Below are 27,107 nucleotides of genomic sequence, written 5' to 3'. Positions count from 1 at the left end.
ACAAATCTGCACACAGAAAAGATTTTTAAATTGTTTTCCTCCTTGAAGTGTCATTTGTATCCACTCTGGCTTCCTTTTACCATCAAAGTTGTTATGAAAATGAATGAAAAAGAACACGCATTTTTGCATTTTAAGATAGAATAAACTTTTAGATTGGAAACTTCCAAAACAAACTGAAACCAATGAAAAGTATATTTTACTGCTTTATATCTAAAAATGGCACTGCTCAATTTAAGCTATTTTTGAAACCTGTGTATTCATGCAGTTTGCATACCAAAATGAAAATTGGTGAGCTATAAACCCTTGAAAAACAGGGTTTATAATGGAAACAGTAATTGACCCTTAAGTACAACATCAAAAATACAATACTATATAATACAAAGCCCAGGGCTTGGGATCCCATCTCTGCTCTAACCTCAGACTGGCACGCTAACCCAACACCACAAAGCCAACTAATAGTTATATTCTGAGATGTTTTCTTCTTACATGGCAGAAAAGTAGATATGTGATCCAATAGCCACATGCAGCTAAGCTTTGCAGGACTAGTACTCCGAATATCTTTAATGAACTCAGTACTCCAGAGCTATAACACTGTTAGCTAATTAGACTTGCTTGGAAAGACCATTCAATTAAAAAAAGAAAAGAAAAAAAAAATGCTACTACTAGCTCTGAAGCTGTACTTTGTTGTACCATAAACTTTGGGTGTGTAACTTTATACCACAGGATTCAGTGAGGGTAGAGTAACCAATTGTCAGGAAAGATCATGGAATGACCAAAAATATTTTCAAAAAATTTAGAGTTGTCTTCAACTTTGCTCTAGTTCGTAGATGGTGTAGTTTCCCATTTCCAAGCCACAGCTATCCATTTTTAATCGTGAGAAAATGCAATCTAAAGAGGAAAATAAAAGTGTTAAACTTGACTAATGAGGTATGAAGGATAAATCCAGATTCCAGGTTATACCTGGATCTAGGCAAAAAGGGGAGTATGTATACTAAGGATCTTGACCTATTCTGTTTTGTTTTGTTTTTTTTTTTCTTTATGGGAGTGGGGCAAGGGGTTAAGGGAGTTTGTTGCTAAAGAAGGAAAGTTCAGAGATTCCTTTCATTTTAAAATTGAAATGTGAGAGCATTGCCAGCTTATTCCTTTAAGAAGCTTCCAAAGAATTTGTCAGCTAAGAATAGTCAAGATTTTGCCTTTTTAAATGTCATCTATTCACACATATTTTCGATGAGTTATGTTTATCAAGGGACAGTTAGCAGGAGTCTCTGGTGTTTTCTTGTTGGGCCTTCTGTTTCTGTAGCTACCTTAAAAACTAGTGAACTTGATAAAATGAAAATGAGTGAAACATTATTGGCTCTGTTCATACTATCTCTTCATCTATATACCCTGTGACCAAAACACTAAGTGAGTTTGGGAGAGAGGTCCCTGGGAGAAGATTAGAATTGGGACAGGTTGGGTATTTTTCTCTGTGGGAGTTTTTAGAAGATTTTAGAAGTGACAGTGCCTGTCTTGGGATTCAGCAATTTTGCTAAATGCAATTAAAATGTAGGGTTTTTTTTATAGTGATTTGAAAAATTGATGTGCAACTTAAAATCTCAGTGCTTAGAAGTTTATTTACCTATTATTATAATTGTTTCATTTAATCTGATGTCACAACAGAGCACTTCCATGATTTTTTTCATGTCTCTCTTCAAACACTAAGATCTATCTCAAATAACATTATGGTGTATACTACCAATTCTATTTATTCAATGTCATATCAAAGCAGGCAGACCTCACCAACACACACTTTTTTGTTTTTTTCAGAAGAATGTAGTTCGATATTTATTTTAGTATAAAAGGTTTGTGCACAGTGTAACAAATACAGCTTTTACAAATCTGTTTTGCAAACGTGGTGGTTGTTTATTTGGGTTTCATACCCTCAGATACTTCATCCATCAGTTTTTTTTACTTCTTTGTGTCTTATAACTGCTTGGCTCATACAGTCTTGAAGTTTAGTTCCAGTCAGTCCACTTCCACCTGGTTTGTGAAGACAACATAACTTACCTTCCTCGTGCATTCCTACTGTTAAGGTTGCAGTTGCCAGATGTTCCTCCTTTTCAGTAGGGTCAACTATAAGCAGAGTGTCATCAGACACAGCAAAGGAAATTGCAACCGATGAGTTCTAATACTCAAATAACTTCTCTTCTTTAAATGAACTTCTGCTACAGCAGTTTCTTCACTTATAGTAACTTCAGGCCACTGTACATTTTTTAAAGCTGCTAACAAAGCAAAGGTACAAGCATCCAAAATGTTTCCATCATGGTTGAGGCAAATGAGATCACAGTATAGAACCCAAGCAAGCTTTCCTGGAGAGATACATAAGTCCTCTTTCTGAATTATCTGTGAATTTTCAATGATACCTGTAATGAACTGGCTGGCCACTTGGGCCTCTTCTCCAGGAGGTCCAGACCGAACTCTCCAGGAACACAGAGGTGATAGATCCAAATTAGGAACAACGTATCCTTTATCAGGGGCATCTGTTGGTGGTGCTCCAAATTCCACTTTAATTCCACAAATTACTGTAGTATTTCCCAGCTTCACTACAGAAGAACCATCTGCAGTACCAACTGAACCTACGCTGACAGTTGTGGTTCTCAATTCACCAAGTTCTCTTCCATCAGGACGACAGTTCACTTTCAAAAATCTCCTGTAATACTCCAGAGGTTCCACAGTTTTGAACCCAGATGCCGTCTTCCACCCGCGGGTCCAACACACATATTTGAGGAAAAATACACACTTTCTTTATTTTCTTTTTCTGTTCCTTCTCTCATTCCTTACAATTCTTTCATACATTGAGTTTGCTTCACCGTATTTTAAACTCTCCATTAATTCTGCAATTTCATTCATGGCTTATTACACTGTACATAAAAAATTAGGAGGGTTAAAGTATTAAAAAATTAACTGATACTTTCCCCTTTCTTTGAACACTTTGGTCCTTTCCAGAAAATTCAGGGAAGAGATAACACATCAAAATGCAAAGTGAAAGTAAGTAAAGTCTTAGCTTTCGGGTTTCAAGACCCTGCTCTTTGGGGAAAGTCAAAAGAACTGAAGGCGTGGGCAAAATATTTGGAAAACTACCCAATAAGTAAAGAATCAAGATGTCCTCTTGCTCATTAGATAAAACTTCCTTGGGCTGGGGGCATGAAGAAAGTTGGAAAATAAACATTGAGAGTTTAGAATGGGTGGGTCCCCAAGAAAAGAAAAAGGCCCATGTCCCAGTGTCATTGGCTGACTCTAGGTGGGTGGGGAGGAGGATGCACGAGGGGAGGGAATGTGGGGCAACAATAATCTTTAGCAGAATTGCATCTAAGTCCCAAGGGGCTTACACAGAACCAAGGCTTCAGACAAGGGCCCTGAGGATCAGGGTCACGGCCAGGAGGAGAACCTCTGAGTTGTCTGCTGACCTGAGCTTCAATGCCCAGTTCACAGAGACATCTTGAGTCCTACCTGCCAAACTCATTCAGGTCTGGTGGCTTTCTCTGTCTTCCTTCTTTCCCAAGAACCTCTGGGATCCCTGAGCAAAAGATTTCTAGGCCCGTGGTCCACTGGGACACAGGAATCTCTGAGAGGCCCTTTGCCATCTTTTTGGCACAGGGGAAGTATTCTGTCGTGAGATGCAAAAAGCTCTCTGAACCAACTCAGGTTCACCTGCCTCAACTCACCTTGCAGCCTGCACTCTGCCAGCATCTCAGACTCCACATGGAGGGGGCAATGGTCTCTCCACACTGGATTCCCAACCCAGTCTAGGATTTCTGTTCTTTCCTCATTTGCAGCCTGACCAGATGGAGGAGGAATTAGGGAGCTGGAAGTCTTTCTTAGCTTTCAAAGTATGATCCTCCCAGAAACTGTACTCTCAGCATAGAGTACAATTGTGGTCCTAATTCATTAATTCATACATTTTCTATTACCTGAGTTTTCTTTTCCTGCCTCTTCCTGAGGACCAAGCTAAGACTTGCTTGGTTTATTTATTTATTTATTTATTTAAGTTGTGGCATCCTTTCCTAGAGGTAGAAATCGTAGAAGGTGTTAATTAAATCAGGAAGGTCCAAAAGCCCCATGAAACTACATAGAAAATATGAGTTAACATTTCAAAATATCATCCCCCCACAACTATTTGTGCCATATTTATTTAATACTCATCTCTCCTGCTAAAATCTAAGCTCAGCGAAGACATCATTTTGCTCCTCACTCTATCCCTAGCACCTTGTACATTGCCTGAAACGCAGTAAGTACTCAATAAATATTGTTGAATAACTGAATAAATAAAATGATAAATGAAATACCTAAGCAATTCTTGTTACTGTCTTGTGACATGCCTCACCATTCCCTCAGAAAGGGCCTTACTCGGTTTATTTTATCCATAACTGGCTCTGGAAACTACTGGTTGCAACCAGTCTTTAGTAAGACTTTTCTTTACTCCCTGATTTTGCAAATTTATTACATTTTTAATGCAAAATTAGGTGAGATCCAGAAATGTAGAGTTCTTTTTAAACCACTTGATCTGAGAGTGCTTTGAACATATGTGTTGAGAGAAAGTACTTTTTTAGATTAATGGAGAATTTCCAACAAATTGATTGGCCTACAGTAGTTAATTTATTTATTTTTTTCTTGAATGTAACAATACAAAGTATACTGGGTTGAAATGAGAAACAGAGGACTCGTGGAAACTTACTTTGTTCTGAGTATTATAAAGTAAGATTTTTTGAAAGAATACGTTAGGTTTTAGGTTATTCTTGGCTCAAAGCAAAGATTTAAGGTGAATTCACCTCTGATTCTTCTGTGAGGTGCTCTCTACACTCTGTTTCAGTAACAATTACCTGCTAAAAATTCCTACTCCCCAGGCCCTCGTACCTGCCTGTAGTTCTCATTGACCTAAATGGAGGTTAAATGTACGTTGCTGAAGGGAGAATTCCAGGCTCCAGAGAGTACCTCTCTTGTAAGTGACAGAAGTGTGTGTGGTGTGTGTGTGTGCATGCAGAAGCCACTAAACCATGTATTTTTACCCCTACAAGGAAAGTAAGTCAATTCTGGGAACTGAAAACTAGAGTAAATATCTACTTCCAGCTATATAGGACATGTAGATTCACAGAGGAAAATATTTCCACTCTAGTCATTGATTCCTTTGAAATAGACTGTAAGCTTCCTAAAGATTGTGTGTGTGTGTGACTACTAATCTGTGGAAAGTCTGTGTAATTAGACTCAGAGTGACATAGACAGCAGCGAAAGAAGAGAGGTGTGTTTCTTGTAGATCATGTGGCATCAATGATGCTGTTTACTCTCCTTTACTGTTGATCTAATTTGGACTTTCATCTCGAGGTAAATATCAGTTTAGTCATCCAGGTATAGCTTCATTAAATAATGTAAAATGCAACTTTGAAAAAACATTAAATACGTATTGAACACACATTAGATAAAACTGTAGCTAGTCGACCTGTATTAAGTACTTACTAAGTACTTACTGTCATATTTTCACTTTTCTTTTTAATAGTTCCTGGATTTAGGTGAAAGCTCACGTCCTAGAAAAAAAATGGGTGGAACACTGAGCAATTAGCTAATAAATTTAATTGGTAGAGGAAGTCAATCAACATGCTTGGGTATTTTTTAAAATGGTTACTGAATATCTTCACTTCAGCTTAAGGAGGAAAAGAGGAGTAACTTTCCTAGATATTTCTACTGATGTTTATATGTTAAGGATAATTCCAGAGGCTTCTTCTCAGTGTTGGGAAAAGGCCATTTGTTTGTTTTAAATTCCTGCATGTTTTTTTGCACTGATCACTCAAAAGTGTACTAAATATTCATTCATATTTGGAATTCTTTAAATTGTAGAAGCAATCAGCAATAGTTTTTTAAAAGAGAAAGAAAACAGTTACACGAGTGCCACATCAGTCTTGGGCAACAGATCAAATTATGGAAAGTTTGAGTTTGTCCTGGCATTGGCATTTCTAAAGCAGCCACCATGAAGTATAACTTCAAATGCAGGTTTTAGCAAAGACCACAAAATACATATTTATATTGTAGTTTTTCTAACCCTTCCCTATTGTTACGGGCATTTGTCCTGCCTCTGAAATTTTGAAAAAGAAAAGCTAGGAAGAAAGCTATGTTTTTTGAGGTATGTATTTTAGGTGTATGTGGATTTTTAAAAAAATAAGGTGTGTTTTCCTCCTCCCTGTATTTCTTTCTTTTGATTTGATGCTTATAAGAGTATGATCATTTCAGGAGCACAACTGCAACCCTCATCATAAACTGAAAGGAAGTGTCACTTGTGGATGGGCTCTGTGAAAATAAAAGATTCTCAGTATCCAGGGGGTGCTCATATTCTTTCCCTTCCTCGGGAGATAGGTCTTGATCTTTGGAGTGGAGCCTTGTCAAATGTTATCATCAGGATGCTGCTAATGGATTAAAATCTCTTCCGTGTTGTTCATTACCTTCTTTTTAAAAATTTCCCTTCTTTCCTCTTCACCTCTCTTCCCTCACTTTTCCTCCTCCAGTTCTGTAAGCGTGCAAAAGCCAGAACTTCAGTCTTCGATAATCATGGCTTCTGGCCTCTAGTGACCATTGTACTGTACATTTAAATGGAAAGTAAATAATGTCGCTAAATCTTCCAAACATGTGTCTACCTTTCTTGCTCTTAAGGGCGAGTGAAGAATGTTGAAACCAGAAGCTGTTAGAGAGATTTGGCCTTTTCCCAAAGATATGAAGTTCAGGTATTCATATTGACATTTGTGACGGATTTCTAAGATCCATGCATTATGTCTTCTATGTGGTGGAAGGAGAGAACATTTGTTTTGGCTGGAATATGACCAAATCTCATTAAATAAAGTTGAGTATATTCTTAGCCTCAATATGTGGTACTAGGAATATCTGCATTTATGATGGAATTTTAAAAACCTAACTTTAAAAGTATTGATTAAGACTGGGATAGAAAAACCAATTTTTGATTTATATTAGGAAATATTCATTTATTTTTGTGGGTGAATTAAATGCATATACCGCCATCTTCCGCTTATCTCTATATATACTTTGAACAAAATCTAGTTCATGTAGGTTCATATAATCTTAAGGAAAACAAACTGATATAAAATTCACATTTGAACTCAGCCTGGATACCATTTATTACTTCAAGTAAGTATTTGAGATTCTATTCTGGGGCTGACACTGTTCTAGAAACTAAAGCTCTAAAGGTGAGAAAAGTGCCTGTGGGGTTTGTGTGGGCGTGCGCACACACGTGCACAAGCGTGCGTGCATGACAGTGAGAGAGACCCCTACATACAGAGCCTGCATTCTAGAGGGGACAGCATTCTGCAAAGGATTACAGAGATAACTATGAAACTGCCACAGTATAAGTGCTTTAAAGGAGAAGAAGGTGCTAGGAGACTGTTGCCTAATTAGGAAGGTCAGGAACTACTTCCTGCCTGCAGTCAGGACTAAACTGAGATCTAAAAGAACAGCAGGGGTTCTTGCATGAAGGAAGCTGTGGGACGGGAGAAAGGAAAAAGGAGGAACACTCCATGGAGGGAAGACCCAGTGTGGCAATGAAGAAGGTGAAATACAGAAAGCAGGCAGAGATCAGGCTATGTGTTGAAATTTGAGCTTTCACACTAAAGGCAATGGGAAACCACAGGCATTTTAATCAGGAGAGGGGGGGAAAAGGGAACAGTATGGCCAGAATTTGTATTTTGAAAGGGATATTCTGGCTGCAGTATGGAAAACCACATTGACTGTACATGGGTACCTTTCATGGGAGGTTCCTGAAATAATCCAGAAAGAAGAGATGAGAGTTTGGATTGGGATGATGGCGGGAGAAAAGAAGAGAGCAGAAAGGAGTCACTACGTATTTATTTGTAATGCAAGGGATATAGAAGCTTTGGAGAGAGGGCATTTTACAAAAATGTCCCTGGGTTACTGGATGTGCCATTGGTGCTCAGTGGGGAAAGGCAGAGGTGCTGAGGAAGAGGGCCAGGAATAAAGGAAAACCACTTGTTTGGTTTTGAGTTATTGACTTTGAAATATCCAAGTGAAAATATCCAAAGGGCAGAGGGCTACAGGCCTGAAGCTCAGAGGAGAGGTCTAGACCATTGATGTACAACCGTACAGCTTTTGTGTGCGCAACCATAATTGGCGTTCAAACCCATGGACCACGGACAATGTTGCCTAAGGAGAGATAAGATGGAGAAGAAAAGAGGGACACAACCTTCCGGGGAAATTGCAATGTTTAAAGTACGAGAAAAAGGTAACATCAAAAAACCAAACCAATGGTCAGGAAGGTGGGAGGAAAAGAAGAAAGTCTCATGTTAAGAAAGCTGAGGAAAGAGAATGATTCAAGATGGAGGAAAATAAAAATAAAACAAAATTGTTCTCTACGTGTCCTGAGGCGAGACTGAATTAACGTTTCTTTATTGACTCTGTTAACAGTCGTGTATACTAAAAAAAAAAAAAAAAAAAAAAAATCTAATGACACCATTCTGACTTGAGACAGATAAACAGAAATAGGAATGCAATCAAGTAAGTGAGGCTTGATCAGTGGTTATTACATTTTGGGGTCACGAACAAGCACTGTAGGGTTTTTTCTTCAAAGCACTTAATCTGGTTTGTAACTATAAGTTTGCCTACCCTCCTCCTCTCCCTCTCTCCCCCCACCCCCATCTCTATCTCTATGTCTATCTCTACGTATGTCTTACTTTCATTTTAGGGACCATGTCTAGTTTTTAACCATTGTGCCCCAGCATCTAGCATAGTGCCTGCATGTACTTAGAAGGCATGCAATATTTGTTGAGGAACAAATGAGCGCATCTCAGTTGTGCAACAAAGGACAGAAAGCTCTGAATTAGGAAAGGGAAGACTTAGGGCTCTTGCTCCTCTGGGTCCTGTTTTATTAAAACATCTACGAGCCTCCCTTTCTTACTATAGAAAAGCATGTGCTTTGAGTGGAAGTCTTCCAAGATAATGTCTGATCTAGAGTTCCATGAATCTGTTTACCTAAATCCAGTGATTTAGGTAAAACTTTAGAGCAGATCTCTCTGAAAACAAACGAACAAACAAGCAGCAAAAACAAACAAAAAACTAGGCTTTTGTAAAAACCACGTTGCTATCCAGGTTGACTTTAAACTGTGCCAATGAAATCTGAAGAAGGCAAACACCTTACTGATGTTGTGTCCTATCTCACAGCCTCTAGTGGTGCACGTATGTGCCATTGCTATGGTGTCCAGCGGAGCTCAGGGGGGCCTGATCGTGTCTGGCCTCAGAAGCATCCTGTTTCTCTTGCTTTCTGCCCTGGGCTTCTTTCCTGTAGCCTCAAAGTAAAAGGCTGGGCATTCATATCCTCAAGAGACCACTGACCACTGGAGGGTGAAAGCCATGAAGAAATACTCTCCTCTACACTGGTCTCAGTTGGAAAATTCTGTGGTGAATTCTACATGGTTTTTGCAGGTTCTCCAAAACACTGAGCCCCAATTCTACAGCGATAGTCCACTCAATGATACTTTCCCTCCTCCTTTCCTGCTTTGCTTTTTCTCCAGGCCCCATCCCCAGTTCCTCCCTGGAGGGAATTTTCCAAACTAAACTACCTGGCCACAAACGTTTCTCAGAAGGCTGTTTCTTGGGAAGAACCCAAGTTAAGGGATATTTCTATTGGATCAGTTTAGGCACACAAAGTTGACATTACCCAATTAAGATGTTTCTGAAACTTTTTAGTATAATTTGAATTGTTCTAAAACAATATTTTGTTCATTGATTTACATTTCAACTTTAGAAAGACTCTATCATTATTCTGTTATGAAACTTTAACTGGCATGGACTTGATTGTCTTTTAGTAGCTTACCTAGGATACATTCCATGTTTTATAATGAACAAATAATCATTGTAAATAAATATTTAAATGTACTAGTAATGTTGTTACTTAATAAACTATTAAGAATAAATAGTGCTTTGCTGGTAAAAGCACAATTACTTACTTGCTAACATGTGTATTTTCATAAATTTTATCTTGGATTATATTTTGTTACGTCAGGTTTGTAAAGATTTGAATCCTTATTGCTGGTGCCCTTTATTTGAACTTGGAATTTTTTCCCCATTTTCATTTGAATGATAATGCTTTTCTCTGATCCACAAATATGTTAAAGTCAATAGTATATACACATAGATGTTTCTCTTTTTATTGGAAAAAAGGGAATTATTTTTCTTCTGCTGTTCCCTGAGCCCATTAATCACAATACAATATATGATATTAATTATGCTTAAATGTAGCTTGCTTATATAATTTGTGAACCTCCAATAACTCAAGACTTTCAAATTATTTGTCTTCCATGTAGACATTTTGATTACTAAAACATTCCTAAAGCTAGAAGAAGGAATAATAACAGGATTAAAACTATGAATCACCTTTTGATTAAACACTCTGCAGTTTTTGTTGCTAAATCTTCACTCAGAGGATAATTCTAAGTCTCATTTGAACTTGTAGATTTTAATTCCGTATTGATCGCCATAACCTGGTGAAAGCAATTCATATTCACTCAGATCGTAGTTTGAATTTAAACTGGATGTTGATGCTTCGTTATAACAACAGTGGCCTCTAATTGTGCAGCTCTAATGGATAAGACTGAGGGAACAAAGTGGGTAGCATAAAGTGGACAGTGGTATTTGGTGACAATCTTCGTTCAGTCTTGAATTTGACGTATCTCTTAAGTTGACATGTTCACTCAACTCCGTCTCTTTTGGGGTAACCTAGACTTCTGCTCATAAAGGCTTGATAGTAATAGCAATGATAGATTCATATATAAATAGATATATAAATCTTTCACATAATTATCTCATTTGACTTGAAAAAATATTTTTTGATGCGGATGGAACAGGTAAAATTATTTCCACTTAGGCTCAGAGAAATGGTGTTACTTATGTCCAAATTAAGAAAGCTAATAAATGAGAACCAGGTGTTCTGGGTCCCGGTCCACTGATCTTCCTGGCGTGTCCCTGTGCCCAGCATTCACTCACACTAGACCATTGTCTTCTCAGTGCGGGCCTTGCCCATCTCCTGCTCTCATGGTCTTCTCTACTTTTCTCACAAAATGGTAAGACACATACTGGGAGCTAATTTGGACCAGCTGTATCCTTTGTCTTATTACTCAACCTGAACTTTGTATATATTCTTGCTGTGATGGTTAATTTTATGTGCCTATTTGGTGAGACTATAATACCCAGTTACTTAAACCTAAATCTCAGTGTTGAAAGAGTATGGTTCACATCTACAATCAGTTGATTTTAAGTAAAGCAGATAACCCTCGATAATGTGGATGGGCCTCATTCAATCGGTTTAAGAAGCAGCAACTACTGCTTGAGTTTCTAGCCTTCCAGTTTGCCCTCTAATTTTCAGACTTGCCAACTACCACACTCCTGTGAGCTGATTCCTGAGAATAAATCTCTGGATATAGGATAGGATGGGATAGGCTATACATGTAGATAGCCTATGTATGTATTGTTTGCTATTTGTTCTGTCTCTCTGGAAAACTACAACTGATATACTTGCCTTACATTTTTTCTGAGAATATCAATTATCAAACAATTGTGCTCCAGCTATATTTTCTGTTCCTTAGATCTCTTTCTATTGTCCTTCCTCTTTACTAAAATTTAAATTTTCACTTATATTCTTGATTCTATAATTCTTTTCTGATTCATCAATCTTTTCTCTCTTGTAACACCAGTCTTTCCATTTCTCAGTTAGTGAACATAATCCTAATTTATATAACAAAATCATTGCCATTAGCTGGCTTCCTTCATCCTTCCTATCAGTAAATGGGGAGCATTTCATATCATACTCCAAATATCTTAGTGTTAGCTAGGTAAATGCATACACACATATGTAGACAAACCGAGTTTTAAAGAATATATTGTATTTTATTTTTAGTTTCAAGATATATTCCAACCTATTTATAATTTCACAGTAGAAGGTTAAGGAGCAAGGAATCAGCTATGAGCTCTATCACAATACTGACTTTCATAATTAGGTGTTAAAGACTTTGGTCCTTACGCTGTCGCCTACTGGGGATTCTTAAGTAGGTAGGCATTTTTGGTTGCCTGCTGGAATTCACCTGGATATTCCACATGCAACTCAAATTAAACCTAGTCAAAATTTGACTCCAACTTTCACCCAAACCCTCTTTCTCTTTTCCTATTTCCCTATTTGGTTGTTGGCAATCTCATTCCCAGTTCTCAATGACTCTTGACTCTAATTTTCTTCACTAATGTGTCTCCCGTCTGACCCCAAACCCTGTCAGTTCCTTTCTATTACTAAGTGCACCATGCTCTGTCCAATTTTTACACTTTTTCACACTGATTCGTTAATTTAATAAATATTTACTGAATGTGTAATCTTCATCAAGCATGGTTGTAGGTGCCCAGGATATATCCGGGAATAAAGCAAAAAAGTATACCTTGTGGAGCTTTCATTCCAGAAGGGTGAGACAGGTAATTAACAATTAATATAATTAATAAGTAAATTATGTATGTTAGGAGACGATGTTTTTCCCTGAAAAAAAATAAAACAGGGCAAGCATCCTGGGAATTGGCTCACTCAGTATTTATTTAATAAACATTTACACAAGTGATTGACTGAATGAATAGTACTTCACACTCTAGGTTTGTCTTGTGTTCAGTGTCCTGGAAGAAATTAGTTATGTTTAAAAAAGTTCACCTCTTTGTTTTGGTTGGGTGAAGATTTGTTATTTGTTTGTTTGCTTCATTGTCTTTGGTAGAATAAATGGGTGACAGCTCAGAAGATGCAGACAATTTAAAATACCAAGTGAGTTGCTTAAAAAAAAAAAAAAAGATGTGTCTCTCTAATTTGCCTTCCCTTTCTCCCTCCCTCCTTCCCTCCTTCCCTCCTTCCCTCCTTTTCTCCCTTCTTTCCTTCCTTTCATTTAATTTAGCAACAAGTATGTAATTCCAACTATGATTCAAGGAGCTATGTCTGGCATTGGAGATACAAGGCTTATTAATAAGGAGCTCCTGAACTTAAGGATCTCACAGTCAGGCAGGGGATATGCCTGCTCAGAGGTCAAGGGAAGGCACCCTGGCAGGTGAGAGCCAGGGTTCTGGAACTCTACTCTCTGGCTGGATCCTAGGTTATTCTGTCTCTAAGCCTCAGTCTTCTTTTCTGAGAGATAGAGATGAGGACCTACTCAGAAATTTGTGTTAGGATTAAATGAGTTACTATTTGTAAACTGCAAAGAAAAGTACTTGGTATACAATAGTAAATTTTCACTATTTTTTAATTTTTTTATTATTGTGAGTATAACATGCTCTAGTAAGTCCAAAGTGAGAAATATGCCTGGAGATTATGGAAGCCTAGTTTTTAGTGAAGAATGAAAGCGAGACATGAGGAAGGGCAAGGACTATGTTTGAAACTTTCAAACAAAACATATCGGAGAGCAGAGATATGGTAGAAATATATGGAAAAATGTATATGGCTGGCTGTAAGGCCATAAAAAAATACTAGAGTTTTTACTTCAGTGCTTAATCTAGGACATTATCATTGGTGGATTATTTATCACAAAAAGTTATTATAATTTAAATTGTAATCATTAACTTTAAAGTGCTAATTCTTTGGGATTTGAGAAACTTGGAATTTATAATTTAAAAATTACAGCTTTTTTTTTTCTTTGCGGTACACGGGCCTCTCACTGCTGTGGCCTCTCCCGTTGCAGAGCACAGGCTCCGGACGCGCAGGCTCAGCGGCCATGGCTCACGGGCCCAGCCGCTCCGCGGCATGTGGGATCTTCCCGGACCGGGGCACGAACCCGTGTCCCCTGCATCGGCAGGCGGACTCTCAACCACTGCGCCACCAGGGAAGCCCAAAAATTATAGCATTTTTGTTGATTTTAGTAGATTTTTAAAATCTTTTCTACAAATTCTTAGGTTTTCTTACCTGTAAAATGGACCTGATATTATTAAATCAAGTATATTATCTTTTTAATCTTATTTCTAGTTAAATTTTCATGTGTTATAAATTCTTCTGGGCAAATGTACTTAGGGATATAGTTGAGTTCATGCACACTTTCATAAAATGTGCTGTTACAACATTAATTTCAATAAATTAGACAATACATTGCATTGCTGAATTTCATTTGTTAATGTAGAACTGGAAAATAATATGTTTTTTCCTAAAAATAATAGTGATTTATTCCCTGACATAAAGTAATCCTAGCATACACACACACACACACACACATACATGTCCATGAAAGCATATATTTGTTCTCAAAGAGAAAAAAAAAAAAAAAAAAAAAGATTGGGAAAAGAGGGCAAACTTGCTAGGATTTTAAATCAATATTTGTGTGACACCTTTTTATCTACTGCCTGGAAGAAATAAAAACACATTAAACTTTTTTAATAAAAGTAAGTTAGAGTAACTGAGAACATTTTCAATCACATCATAAAGATTTGTTTCAGACATAAACAATGACTTTCTGTGAGCTCTGCCCTGACATCTAAAGAATTCAGAATGACATTTGCTATCCAACAGGGATTTTCCTTCTGAAAACATAGCCCACTAAGAATCCCCAAACTACTCCACCTCCTTGGTTCCTGTGTAATGCACCAGGCAAGCATGAGAAACCGAAACTGGCTGGCTGAGGCTTGGTACAGGAGCCTGCACAATGGGGAGGCTTAAGAGAATTTTCCTGGACGCCCATAACTGCCACATCAGGACTTCAGATCCTGGCCCTTTTCTAGCCAGAAACCAGTAGAGGCAGAGGAGGGATAAAGGAGAAAAACCACAGGAGGTGATCCAAGAAGCAAGTAGACCACATCCCCAAGCTCTACACAGCAGCCTATCAACATTCATTTGTTCATTCATTCATTCGACAGATCTTTGCATGCTGGCATTGTTCTTGGTGTTAAGATAAAATAGTGAATAAAGCAAAGTTCCTCCTCTTGGTCTAGTTCAGGAGACAGACAAGAAACAAAGAAATATGTGATAAATCACATGGCAATATATACTATGGAGAAAACTAAAATAGAAGGAGAAGAGGGAGTATTAAGGTGGGTTTAGACTTGCCAGATAAAGTACAAGACACTCAGTAAAACTTGAATTGCAGATAAACAACAAATAATTTTTTAGTATGTCCCATGCAATATTTGGGAATGATTTTTTAGTATAAGCATTGTCCTCTGTAATATTTGTGGCATACTTATACTAAAATTTGAATTATTTCTTGTTCATTTGAAGTTAAAATGTAGCTGAGTGCCACCCATCTCCAGTCCCCCCAGCAAATCTGGTAACCCTGTTTGAATTAGAAGAGGGAGAGGGATTCTATTTTTATATTGAGTAGTCAAGGAAGCCCTCTGATGATATGATTAAAGAGCAGAGACCTAAAGAAGGAAGGGAATGAACCATGAAGATATTTGGAGGAGGAGTATCCATGAGAGAAAAGCCTGTGAGTGACAAGGCCCCAGGCTAGATGTGTTCCTGGAAGGCCAGTGTAGATGGTGGGGAGTGAGAGATGGAGTAGCAGTTGCAAGGGGATGGGCTCAGGGAGTTGGATGGGGACCCAGATCCTGCAGGGTTTTATAGGATAGCATAAGAACTTTGGCATTTACTCCAAATGAGATGAAAAATCACTGGAAAATTTAGGTCAGGAAATGCTATAGTCTACATTGAATTTTAAAAGGATACGCCTGCTAAGTGGGGACTAAAAAACAGGAAACCAGTTAGGGGTCAATTACAAAAAAAAAAATTTTTTTTTTTTTTTACATCTTTATTGGAGTATAATTGCTTTACAATGGTGTGTTAGTTTCTGCTTCATAACAAAGTGGATCAGTTATACATATACATATGTTCCCATATCTCTTCCCTCTTGCATCTCCCTCCCTCCCACCCTCCCTATCCCATCCCTCCAGGCGGTCACAAAGCACTGAGCTGATCTCCGTGTGCTATGTGGCTGCTTCCCACTAGCTATCTCCCTTACGTTTGGTAGTGTATATATGTCCATGCCTCTCTCTCGCTTTGTCACAGCTTACCCTTCCCGCTCGTGGTTTTTTGAGAGTGTAGTATAGCAATGGAGGTAGTGAGAAGTGGACTTTTTTGAGTAGATTTTGAAGGTAGAGCCCATAGGATTTATTGACAAACTGGATGTTGTGAGGTGTGTGGGAGAGACGCAGGGATACTGGGAGTTTCCTCCGAATTTTAAGACCTGAACAATTAGAAGAACGAAAGAATGAAGCTGACGTGGGCTGAGAAGGCTGCAGAGGTTCAGGTCTCAGAGGGTGGTCTGGAGTGGGTTCTTTAAGGAGTTAAGTTTCCGGGGGCTTAGTTATTCAAGTGGAGATGACTGACAGACAATTGTACACGTACCGGTGGAATTTAAGGGAGAGATTACAAATGCAGATAGGTTTGTGAGTTGTCAACATATAAGTGTCATATAAAGTTATGAAACTAGATGAAGTCACCTAGCAAAGAGAGGAGATCCAAGGATTGGTCCTTGGGCACTACTACAGGTAGAGGCATAATAAATAAAAGAAACAATTGACAAGGAGCATTGAGAGATACTAAAGGAAAACCGAGGGAGAGTGGTGTCAAAGAAAGCAAGGGAATATTATGGTTTTAAAGAAGAAAGATAGTTATGTTAAATGATAAGTGATATTTTGAACAATAATAGTAACAATAACCCAAAGGTCTTTTAACTATATTAGTTTCACTGAACAGAACGCAATAAAGGATGAAGCACATAACATGTATCATGTAACGTGTATCACGGGGCTTCTAATTCCATATTCCCTACTTTACCTCCATCTTTCTGGATTAGTAATACTTTGGTATATAATTCAACGATATAAGAGGACAAGTATGAGCCAATATTTGACAATTCCTGCCTCCTAGTTCACTCACTGTTTCACCCTCATTAACGTTCACCTCGTCCTGGACTATCTAGGTCTCCTGCAAATATATCCACTCATTATCTGAATCTCCATATTTGGATCTACCACTTTTTTCCTTCTCTTTTCTGTGCTCACCACAAAGACTTTTACACTCCTAAATCAATCTATGAATGCAGGGACAAGCTAAAGTTTGACGTTCTTGGCAATGCCTCCACTTATTATAGCTAATAATCTACCTTGGTTGGAAAAACATCTGAGGCATTTATTTCCTTTAAATAAAAAACTCATCTATTCTGTGATCTATTCCCTCAGTGTTCAGCTAGCTAATCTGAAAATCAAATCATGTGTTGAACAGCTAATAGCATAATAGCCTCCCTTTCAAAATATTACATTTTGAAAGAAATCTTCATAGCACATGGTAGCAATTTAAAAAAATGTTGAATAATTTCTCTATGAGAAGTTAGGTATGGCCTCACAAAGTTGATAAGGAGATGGTCGGGGTAGGGCTCTGAAAAGTCATCCTCAACTCAATTGAAAGGGGGCAGTTGCTCACTTTCAAACATGGTGGTTCACTTTTTATATCTGAGAAGACTACCTTACTCTTTTCCTCAATTCGGGCCAGATACATAACTTGTAAAATGTTTTGCGATTATTTTTAATCAGTGAATTTCTGCTTTATTTAGAAAAGATCTATAAAATGTTTTCTCTACACATTCCCATACACTTCCCATTTACTTTGTTTCTTGGAGTGGTATGCAACGAGAAAATATTTGTTTAATAAAAAGAAAAGTTACAGTTAGAAGTTAAGTCATGTTGTTCATGGTTGTGTTTCCAAGCACAGCAAGCATAGAGCAAGATTGTCAAATATCTAGTGTGGAGTCTAGATGTGACCAGAGAATCATTTACTAGACCCATCGAGCCACGAGGAAATCCTGTTCTGGCTCTGTGGTGTGTCTGTCCCCTAGTGTGGGGAATCTGCCCTGCTTTCAAGTTCACCTCTGACTAGTCAGTGGAGTCAGGCAACAGGACTGTGTGAGTTGCAAAAATCTCACCTTTGTTGAACCCAAAGACCTTTAATGTCTGGGTTTTGTTTAAATAAAATCTGTTGCTGAGTTGCTTATCTGTTTCTTTTCAAATGCTCAGAACCTCACAAGTTAGTCTGCACAATTGGGTTGAAAATTTGGCCAGATTTCTAGAACATCCACCCCTGGCATTCGCCAAAAATATCAAAAGAACAGCCTTTCTTGTGGTACTCGGGCTCCTCTGATTTCAGGCCCAGTTAAATACCAGGCGCTTTCTTCTTCCTTTTTGGGTGGGAAAGTAGGGTATGAGAAAACTAGTCAGAAGACAGAATATGTAGACATTTAAAAATTTATCTTTTCATATTTTCAAGTCTTTGATTGAAAGTAACATAAACTAATGAGTTTGAATGTTTTTTGTTTGAAGTAAAAAGAGCAGCATAAAAAAAATTGGAGGCAATCTCTGTGCCAAGACCAAATGGTAATTTTGTGTCCTGGCAGTTCAAGTTGTGGGTTACTTTTCCACAACTGTGCTTCCACTGCTATTAGTCTGTTCAGAGTTCTACCCAGACTAGTGCCCACATAATCTAATAACGAGCAGATGCTCCTGCTGTCCACATTGCTCTTAGATGGTGATTTTGGTGGAGATTTAACTCTTTCATGATCCCAGGAGACAGTGGAATGGGAAAAAAAAAAAAAAAGAAGAAGAGCAACCTAACGTCCTAAAACAATTAATGCAGCTTGCAAACTTACCTAATGTACAAAAAAAGGACCTGGATCAACAATAGTAGAAAGCCAAGAGAGAGTAGTGTCTTAGGAAGCTTTCTCTTTTGTTTTCTTCAATGTTTAAGGATCCTGGTAATTATAATTCAAACTATCCAGGCTTTATTAGAGACCATCAATTGAAGACACACTACACAGCTTGTCAGAGATACGATATTTCCATGTTGTGTATAATTGAGTGATATATGTTCGAAGTTCAACGTCTAGAAGGAAATGTTACCTGGATGGCCCCAGGAGTAAGGTTTTGCCTTTAGATTTTGAGGAAACAAAAATACATGTAGAATGATAAGGTAGCTAGACAATTCCCCCCTTAACCAGACATCTGTGGACACCTCAGGAACAATAGCTATTCCAGGAAACCTAGAGAATAAATTATGCTTAGGAATTTTGATCCAGATATGTCTCCATAGGGTGTAAATTGTGAATTTTGGTTGTGCTGGTTCAACCGTTACCTCTTCTGGAATCCACCCCATAATTGTAGAAGAGAGAGTGGTGAGCTTCACCCTGTGGAAGATGGCAGATCCTTAGTTTGATTGACAATGTACTTATTTAATGATTCAAATACTTCTTATAATTTTAACATAAATGAAAATACAAGAAGGTATCCCCAAAATATAATAAAATTTTCTTCCTACAACCCCAAAGGTGAACATTATTGCATTTGTTTTTTTTTTTCAATTTTTCACAAAACTACATATTAAATTTTTTGTTTTCCTATAAAATGGCATCATATACTACAGCTTTGTTTCCTGCTCTTTTGCACATTTTATCTTGAATGGATTTATGCTATTAAATATTCTTAAGAACGTGTTTTTCAGTGGTTGCATATTATTTTGTTATATACTGGACCCCAAGTTATTAAATCATATCACACTTGAAGTAGTAATGATGACTCCAAAGTTCTACTATTATAAATAAGCCACCTTTATATATAATTTTATGAACATTTCTCATGATTTATTTTGGAAGATATTTTTTTCTGTGTAAACATATTAAAACATATAGTAAATTTTAAGATTTGTGATGCATATTGACAAATTGTTGCCTAGAAACATATGCCCATTGTGATATTCCATAGTCTGTTTTCTTTGCTTTTTCCTTACTGAGGCATTGATGTTTCCTAAGGTTTGTATTTGTGTTCCAGTGGCTAGCATTATAATCATACCTCATTATAAGACCCTTATTCCCCTATTTTCCCAGATAGCGTAGCATTTTTCTACTATGAATGTTCTCTTATCTATTGCTGCCTAACAAACCATCCTAGAACTTAGTGGCATAAAACAACATTTTACTATATCTCATAATTTTGTGGATTCAGGCAGGGCTCAGCTGGCGATTCTTCTACTCCGTATTTCATCAGCTGGAATCACTTGTTGGTATTCAGCTGATAGCTTGGCTGATCTGAAGGTTTTAAAATGGTTTAACTTACATGTTGATGGCTTGGTAGAGGTAGTCAGAAGGTTGGGCTCCATTGGGACCCTCTCCCTTCCCATGTAGTCTTAGGGCCTTAAGTGGTATCTCCATCAAGGTAGTCAAACTTACATGGCAGCTCATGGCACAAATGTAAGTATTACATGAGGCCTAGGTAGAAGCTGAAAGGCTTCTTATAACCGAGCTTCAACTTCAGAAGTAGTTGAATGATACTTCAACTGTCTTCTATTGAGTAAGCAAGTCACTAGATTCAGCCCTGATTTAAGGGGAAGGGAATTAAACTCTCAATGAGAAGAGTAGACAGTTATTTGTGGCTATCTTTAATCTACACCATCCAGCCTCTGGCTACAAGTTATTTACTTTCTACAACATATGAAATACTTTCATCTCCTCCCAAGATCTGCAAATGTCTTACCCTCTTATTGTATCATCATGCAGTCTAGGATTTCGTCATCTAAATTAGGTCTATGTGCTCTCTACTCCCACCCCCACTCCCACCCCCACCCCCACCCCAACATGCAATGACGGAATAAAGATAGAATCAGTAGATACTCTGATTGAAAATGGAGAACAGGAGGCACTTAGAAGTCAATGGCTCACAGCAGTTCTGAAATTCAGCAGTGTTCATGGTCTAATTCAGCTCCCTAAAAATGATTCTTTGAGAGTCTTGGCTACACTCTCTGAGTTCCTGTTTTTTCCCTCTGAATCATCCTTCCTTTTCCATTAGAATTTGCCAATATTTGCATCTACATAGTTTTCTCAACATGCTTTGTATCTGTAGAAGTTTTGAAGCTCAAAGATCTCTTTTTATTTTGTACAGTTTCTGTGCATTTTGGTTCAGCCTAATATAATTACATAAACTTTTTTGATTTTTATTTATCAATTAATAATCTACTCCATTAGGCAAAGGCACGTGTACGAATCTCTTTGAGACTAGTCCTTCTTTATCTTAAGCTCCCTGTGAGATTGTGGAGGGACAGCACCCTTAAGACTTAGAAATATTATTATCTATGGATAAAAGCTTTCTTAATATGTACCCTTCCTGTGGCCTGTGTCTTCTCTGCCTCTCAGAATCTAACCCATTCCCTCATTCCTGTGCTTCTGGAGTCATTCCTGTGCTTCTTTAGTGTGTTCATGGCCACTATCATCAATAGATATAGTCCCTATATAGAAGGTATTTTTATCTGACACTTTCTGAAATCTGCCCCCACTAACTATCCCACCCCCTCATTTTTCATTTTTTCACTATCACTCCTGTTGCCTCTTTCTGCAAGGATTACTGAAAGGCTTTGTCAGTCTCAGGTGCCTAATTAGCACTTACACAATTTGAAACTTGTCTTCAAATTTCCCTGGAATGGAATTCATGAATTTTGTGGTTGTTGTTTTCTTTCTTGTATAGTTTTCAAGAGAGGAGCGTTCTCAGATCTAACCTCTTGCCATGTTTCTACTAGAATTAGAATTGAATTGTTGGTTATATTCTTATATATATATATATATATATATATATATATATATTAGAATTGAATTGTTGGTTATATTCTTTTATATATATATATATATATATATATATATATATATATATATATATATATATATTTAAATGGTCACCTTTAGAGGTGAATGCCAGTCTGATAAGGGGTAAAACAGAACATTGTGAAGTAGCCAATTTGATATTTCCTTAATTTGTGTGGACATTTATTGAGGCCATTTGGATATCACAATTTTTATTAACAAGTAATATCTCAAATGAGACACCCCATCCTTCATTTCAATAATGAGTTCACATGGCAGTGAGAGTCAGAGATGAGATGGAAAAAAAGGAGGATGAGATAGTTTAAGGAGGAAGACAATATCTAACAGTTCATAAGAAGTATCAAAATGGACTGAAGTCAAAGCAGCTAAAGTCAGAAGGCTAAGTTCAAAGGACTTTTCAATACGTATGACATTAATACTGGGGCACGGGTGGGGAATTCCCACATTACATTTACATTAAAAGAAGCATGTACATATTATAAAATCCAACATAAAGGTTAAATTAAGTTTTAAATTAAAATAGGAGATTCTTTCTGAAATACTTTTCAACCTGATCTTTATGTATCTGGCCTGCATCATTCAGGTCTCAGCTTAAATGTCACCTGCTGAGGAAGACCTTCTCTAAACTTCCAACCCAAAGTAGTCCATGAGTCTCTAGACTATCAGTCTGTTTTATCCCTTATAGCACTTTTCACTCTCAGATGTTTCCTTGTGTATTTATTTTTCACGTTTTATCATCCCTTGCTTCACTTACCCCAATAAATGACAAACTTTATAAGAATGGAAACTTGTGGGTTTTTCTTAGTGCTTTTTTCTCTGCATCTGGACAGACCCTGGTGCCCTAGTTGGAATACAATAATACTTTTGTTTATGAATGATAGAAATGACACCAAAAATTTCAGATTGTTGAAAAGGCTTTCACTTTCAGGAATCTAGTCACTCTTTTCTGCTCTTAGGGATACTTAGATGCAAATAGAACTCTGTTCCAATAAATTGACTATTTCTACTATTTAAAAAGCTAAAGACTTTATCATTGTTCTGTTGTATTTGATCATCTTAACAATATTCACTAATTTTAACTTTTTAAATTGTATGTTTTGTTTCCTGTGTGGACTAGTCATTTGTCTCCTCCTTTCCAAATGTGTTCTGTTTACTTCTTATAAACTATTTCACTGGCTGTTCAACTAACCAGAGCCTTCCCAACATTATTATGCAATAACAATGGTGGTGGGAAGTCTTCCTTTGTTCCTGTATTTAGTGGGAATATCTCTATAATTTAAAATATGGTAAGGCTGATTAATGATTTAAGAGCTATTTTATATCACAGGTAATAAGTAATGGGATTGCATTTTATCCAATCAAATGCCCTTATAATGGTCAGTTGGATTGCTGGTATTTGTATTTGGTATTTTCACATCTATATATCTGAGATAAATATACAATTTCCCTATTTCTTGCTAACCTTTTCAGATTTTGATATCAGGTTTTTTTTTAATTAAAAGACTACCTTTTATCCTTTCTAGGCTCTAGAATAAATAATACAATTTATTGGTTTGTAATTTTGTTCTTATTTAATTTTAAAACAGAAGTTCATTAGGTAAAATAAAATATCATGTTAGCTTAGAACCATGTGTGAAAATTTTTCTGGTAATATTTCCAATTTATTCAATAGTTAGTTGCGGGCTTGCCTGGTGGCGCAGTGGTTGAGAGTCCACCTGCCGATGCAGGGGACACCGGTTCGTGCCCCGGTCTGGGAAGATCCCACATGCCGCAGAGCGGCTGGGCCCATGGGCCATGGCCGCTGAGCCTGCGTGTCTGGAGCCTGTGCTCCACAACAGGAGAGGCCACAACAGTGAGAGGCCCATGTACCGCAAAAAAAAAAAAAAAAAAAAAAAAAAAAAAGTTAGTTGCATGTATGGGTTGCCTATTTAAAGTTAGTAAAATTGAAAAATGTATATTTAACAGAAAACTTCCCAGTTCATTCAAGTTATCAAACTAAGAGTTATTCATTCGTATCTTTTATAACCATTTCATAAAAGAATTTTGTTAGAAATAGTATAGTTGGTAGGAGAACAGATTTTGGAGTTAAGGCGCTGAAGTGCTGCATTAAAATTCTGTCTTTGATACATAAGGAGCTTTGTGATAAAAGTAAATTAATCCCCCAATTCAGTGACCACATTTGAAAAAGAAACACTTCAGTTTTGCTTTAAGGATTAACTGAATTAATATACAAAGCTTTAAGAATAGCATCTGCTACAGAGAAGGCATACAATATATCATACCTATTTATAGTTATAATAATCATGGTGATCATTTCCCTCTCAATTTTATTTGCAGAAGTTTTTCTTTTTTTTTATACTTTTATTTAATATTTCTATTATCTTTCTCTTTAATAATAAATTAATTTCTGCTTTTATGTTCACTACTATCTTTCTCCTATTTCTCTTAAGAATGTTTCCTTAATTTCTTGAATTGAATGCTTGGTTTATTTTTATACTTTTTCTTATGTAATTATAAAAATTTTCCAAGGCTGTGACTTTGTCTCTGAATACCACCTTGGCTGCATCTCATAAGAGTTAAAATGTAATGTACTAATTTCAGTATTTTGTAAACAATCTGTTAATTTTTATTTCCTCTTGGTCCAAATGAAATTATTTAGCAAAACTATTGCAAATTTCTTATAGTTAGAATTTTTGCTTGTTTTGTTTGTTTCTTTAGCATTTTATTATTATTTTTTATATTATTTCATGGCGGTCAGAGAATGTGCCCTACATAATTTCTGCTTTGTGGAATATATTGAATTATTTGTGAAACTATAGATAACATTTTTCTACACGTTTCTTGAATAGTATATATTCCACATTTTTGTAGATTGTATAGTTAAAATATATTATTAATTTAATCATATTACTTATTTTTTTGAAAGGTTTGTATATTTTTCTTGATCTGTAGGTATCAGAGACAGAGAACAATATTAAAGTCATCCACAGAAGTTCTGTTTCTATTTTTTACATAATGTTCTTTAATGCTGTTTACTTAGCATATAAAGATTTGTGACATTTTTACAACTTTATTATTGTAAAGTGCAGATTTTCTGTATAAATGGCCTTTTGTAATCTGATTACTTTTTCCTTCAAATACATTTTGGTTTTACAGTAATACTTTCATCCATGCAATTGAACTTACGGACAAGTTTTCTGGGTGAAAGTAAAAGTCCTTTGATGAGAACTGGAAAGATCAAAGTCCATAATGATCTCTTTAGAGCAAGGTAACTGCACTTGTTCTTTTCTGGAAGGACCACCTTTGCCTGAAAAATTTTCTCCTGACATGCAGGTGATAACATGCAACATTAGCATGAAAACATATGAGAAGGAAGGATTTGCTCTTGACTAGTTAAGAAATAGGTTTAACAATTCAGAAATTTCTTATGGGATTAGACTTTAATACCTAATAATCACCTTTGTCAAGAAAAATGTATTCGACACTGTGGGAAGTAATTGCAATTTATGGAAATGTTTTGAACCAAGAAAGAAAAATCAAATGTTGCTATCAGGGGCGATAACATGGAGTTGGCTCCCTGTGTTAGAAGGAAGAGGCATCTGGAGCAGCTCATCCTCTGGTCTTCTCAGACAAGACTTCATGTCTGAGAGACCTTCCCAGCTTTGGTTCATTAAACTCATACTTCATCATCACAATTAAAATCCCTTTGCTACAAAACCTTAAAAGAGAGATTGCAATTAATTCCACAGGTTCCTTTTCCCCTTAACTCTACTTCACCCAACTATCCTTTTTTTTTAATATCTAACTACTTATACAAATGATTGCTTAATACCTTTTCATTTGTTCATGTCTTCTTTTTCCAGACACAGGTGATAGGCTTCTAGAGGACAGGAATCTTCTTGAGTTTAGTTTGCTCTATACTAGGCTGAGCACAGGAACATGCTTAAAAATCTGTCATGATGTGCTAGCTATCTCCTTTTACTAACAATTATCAGTACATACCATTCCCTACTTTTTTATTCCCACAAAAAAGAGCATAATAATGGATGCTAGACCAAGTGTTAGGTAAGAAGGTGAGGTATAAGATGAAAGAAGTTTTAATTTTCCTTTTTAAATTGTCAGTCCTTGACCACAATTACTTAAAAACTGTATTTGACAAGTCCTGCAATATAAATATAGTTTGAAATGTTTTCACAAAATTTGCAATTGCATAGTTAATTGGGCGCAAGGGAGTAGCAGACAGTTAGGTTAGATGTAAGTTGCTGTATCGTCTGATCAAAGGAATCTAAGTAGCCTCTTGTCTCAATCTATCTGTTCATTTTCATCTACATTTTAACCACTTCATAATCTACTGATTACTGAATGAGCTATTATCTATGTAGTCACATATTTGGGGACCTTATAAAGCAAATTGTCTGGAACATGCAGTACCTGTTAGAAGTTAGAATTAAAAAAATGCCAAAATATGCTGGCTCAATCTCAGGACAGCTAATACCCCTGAATAGTCTGCAATTAAGGAACTGAGGAGGAGTGGTACTTGTATTATGTAAAGGAGGGATACATAATTGAATTAAGTAGTGGGGGGAGGGAGAGAAAACAAAGATCAAAGGTCAAATAACATCAGTTCCTATTCTTGGCAATGACATTAATAACAAAAAGATTTCTTCGTTCTTTCGCATATTATACCATCCTACTTAAAGTGAACACACTATTGCAAAATTTGCAATTTGCACAAAGACCTGACTATTTTGAATGCTAAAGGAAAGCTTCAACAGGTTTAGCATTAGGAGTTTTAGAAATCTCTTCCTAATACTTCCTATGTGGGACTTTAAGGTGAAACATAAAAAGTGGCTGACAATGTTAAGGGGGAAAAAACCCTTAAGAGTGAACATTGTTATTGGTGTCCTACACATAAAGTGCAGTTGGGAATAGCCTCAGGGGGCCATTTCCAGGAAAAGCCTCACCTGGTGAGGTCAGAACCTCTGGAGTTTAAAGTAAGGGGCGTGCTTCATTACAACATGGACTGGAGGTGAGCACGCAGATCCCATCACTCTTTAGAGAAGCTATTTCAAAGCTCACCCAAGTGCTCAGGCATAAATACACAAGCAGGAGGCTCTTTAGAAGGGGTTCAGACAAGTTATAATACTACCTGAACGTGAGCCAGGCCAAACGACTAGGGCCCGAATTAAAAGGAAATAGTTTATAGGCTGTGGGACCTCTTACCAATCCATCTTTTCCACTGGGGAGGAAAAAAAAATCCCTTTTGCAGAGGTGATGAAAACCTGTATTAAAAGGTGACACAGCAGAAAAAAAAAGCGGGGGGGGGGAGCTAAGCCAATTGGTTGAGTATTTCAAAAAACAAGAAAAAAAAGCCAGCATGAGTTTTAAAATATTTAAGTGGGGAGGGGAGAGAGGGAGGAAAAAAATCATGGA

General features: G+C 36.9%; 1 protein-coding gene across 1 annotated transcript; it reads right to left on the bottom strand.

The window, feature by feature from the left end:
- Positions 1–1,902: 1,902 nt before the first annotated feature.
- LOC116756380 (exosome complex component RRP43-like) lies at positions 1,903–7,038 on the bottom strand. The gene is given in 5 exon segments (XM_032636634.1): positions 1,903–1,947; positions 1,949–2,157; positions 2,160–2,733; positions 5,502–5,558; positions 7,033–7,038. Coding segments are annotated over 5 exon segments (891 nt in total).
- Between the last annotated feature and the right edge of the window lie 20,069 nt (positions 7,039–27,107).

This window comes from Phocoena sinus, chromosome 7 (genome assembly GCF_008692025.1).
Source record: "Phocoena sinus isolate mPhoSin1 chromosome 7, mPhoSin1.pri, whole genome shotgun sequence".
NCBI classification, from domain to species: domain Eukaryota; kingdom Metazoa; phylum Chordata; class Mammalia; order Artiodactyla; family Phocoenidae; genus Phocoena; species Phocoena sinus.
Note: the sequence above shows the minus strand (reverse complement) of the source record. Positions and strands in the feature narration are given on the sequence as shown.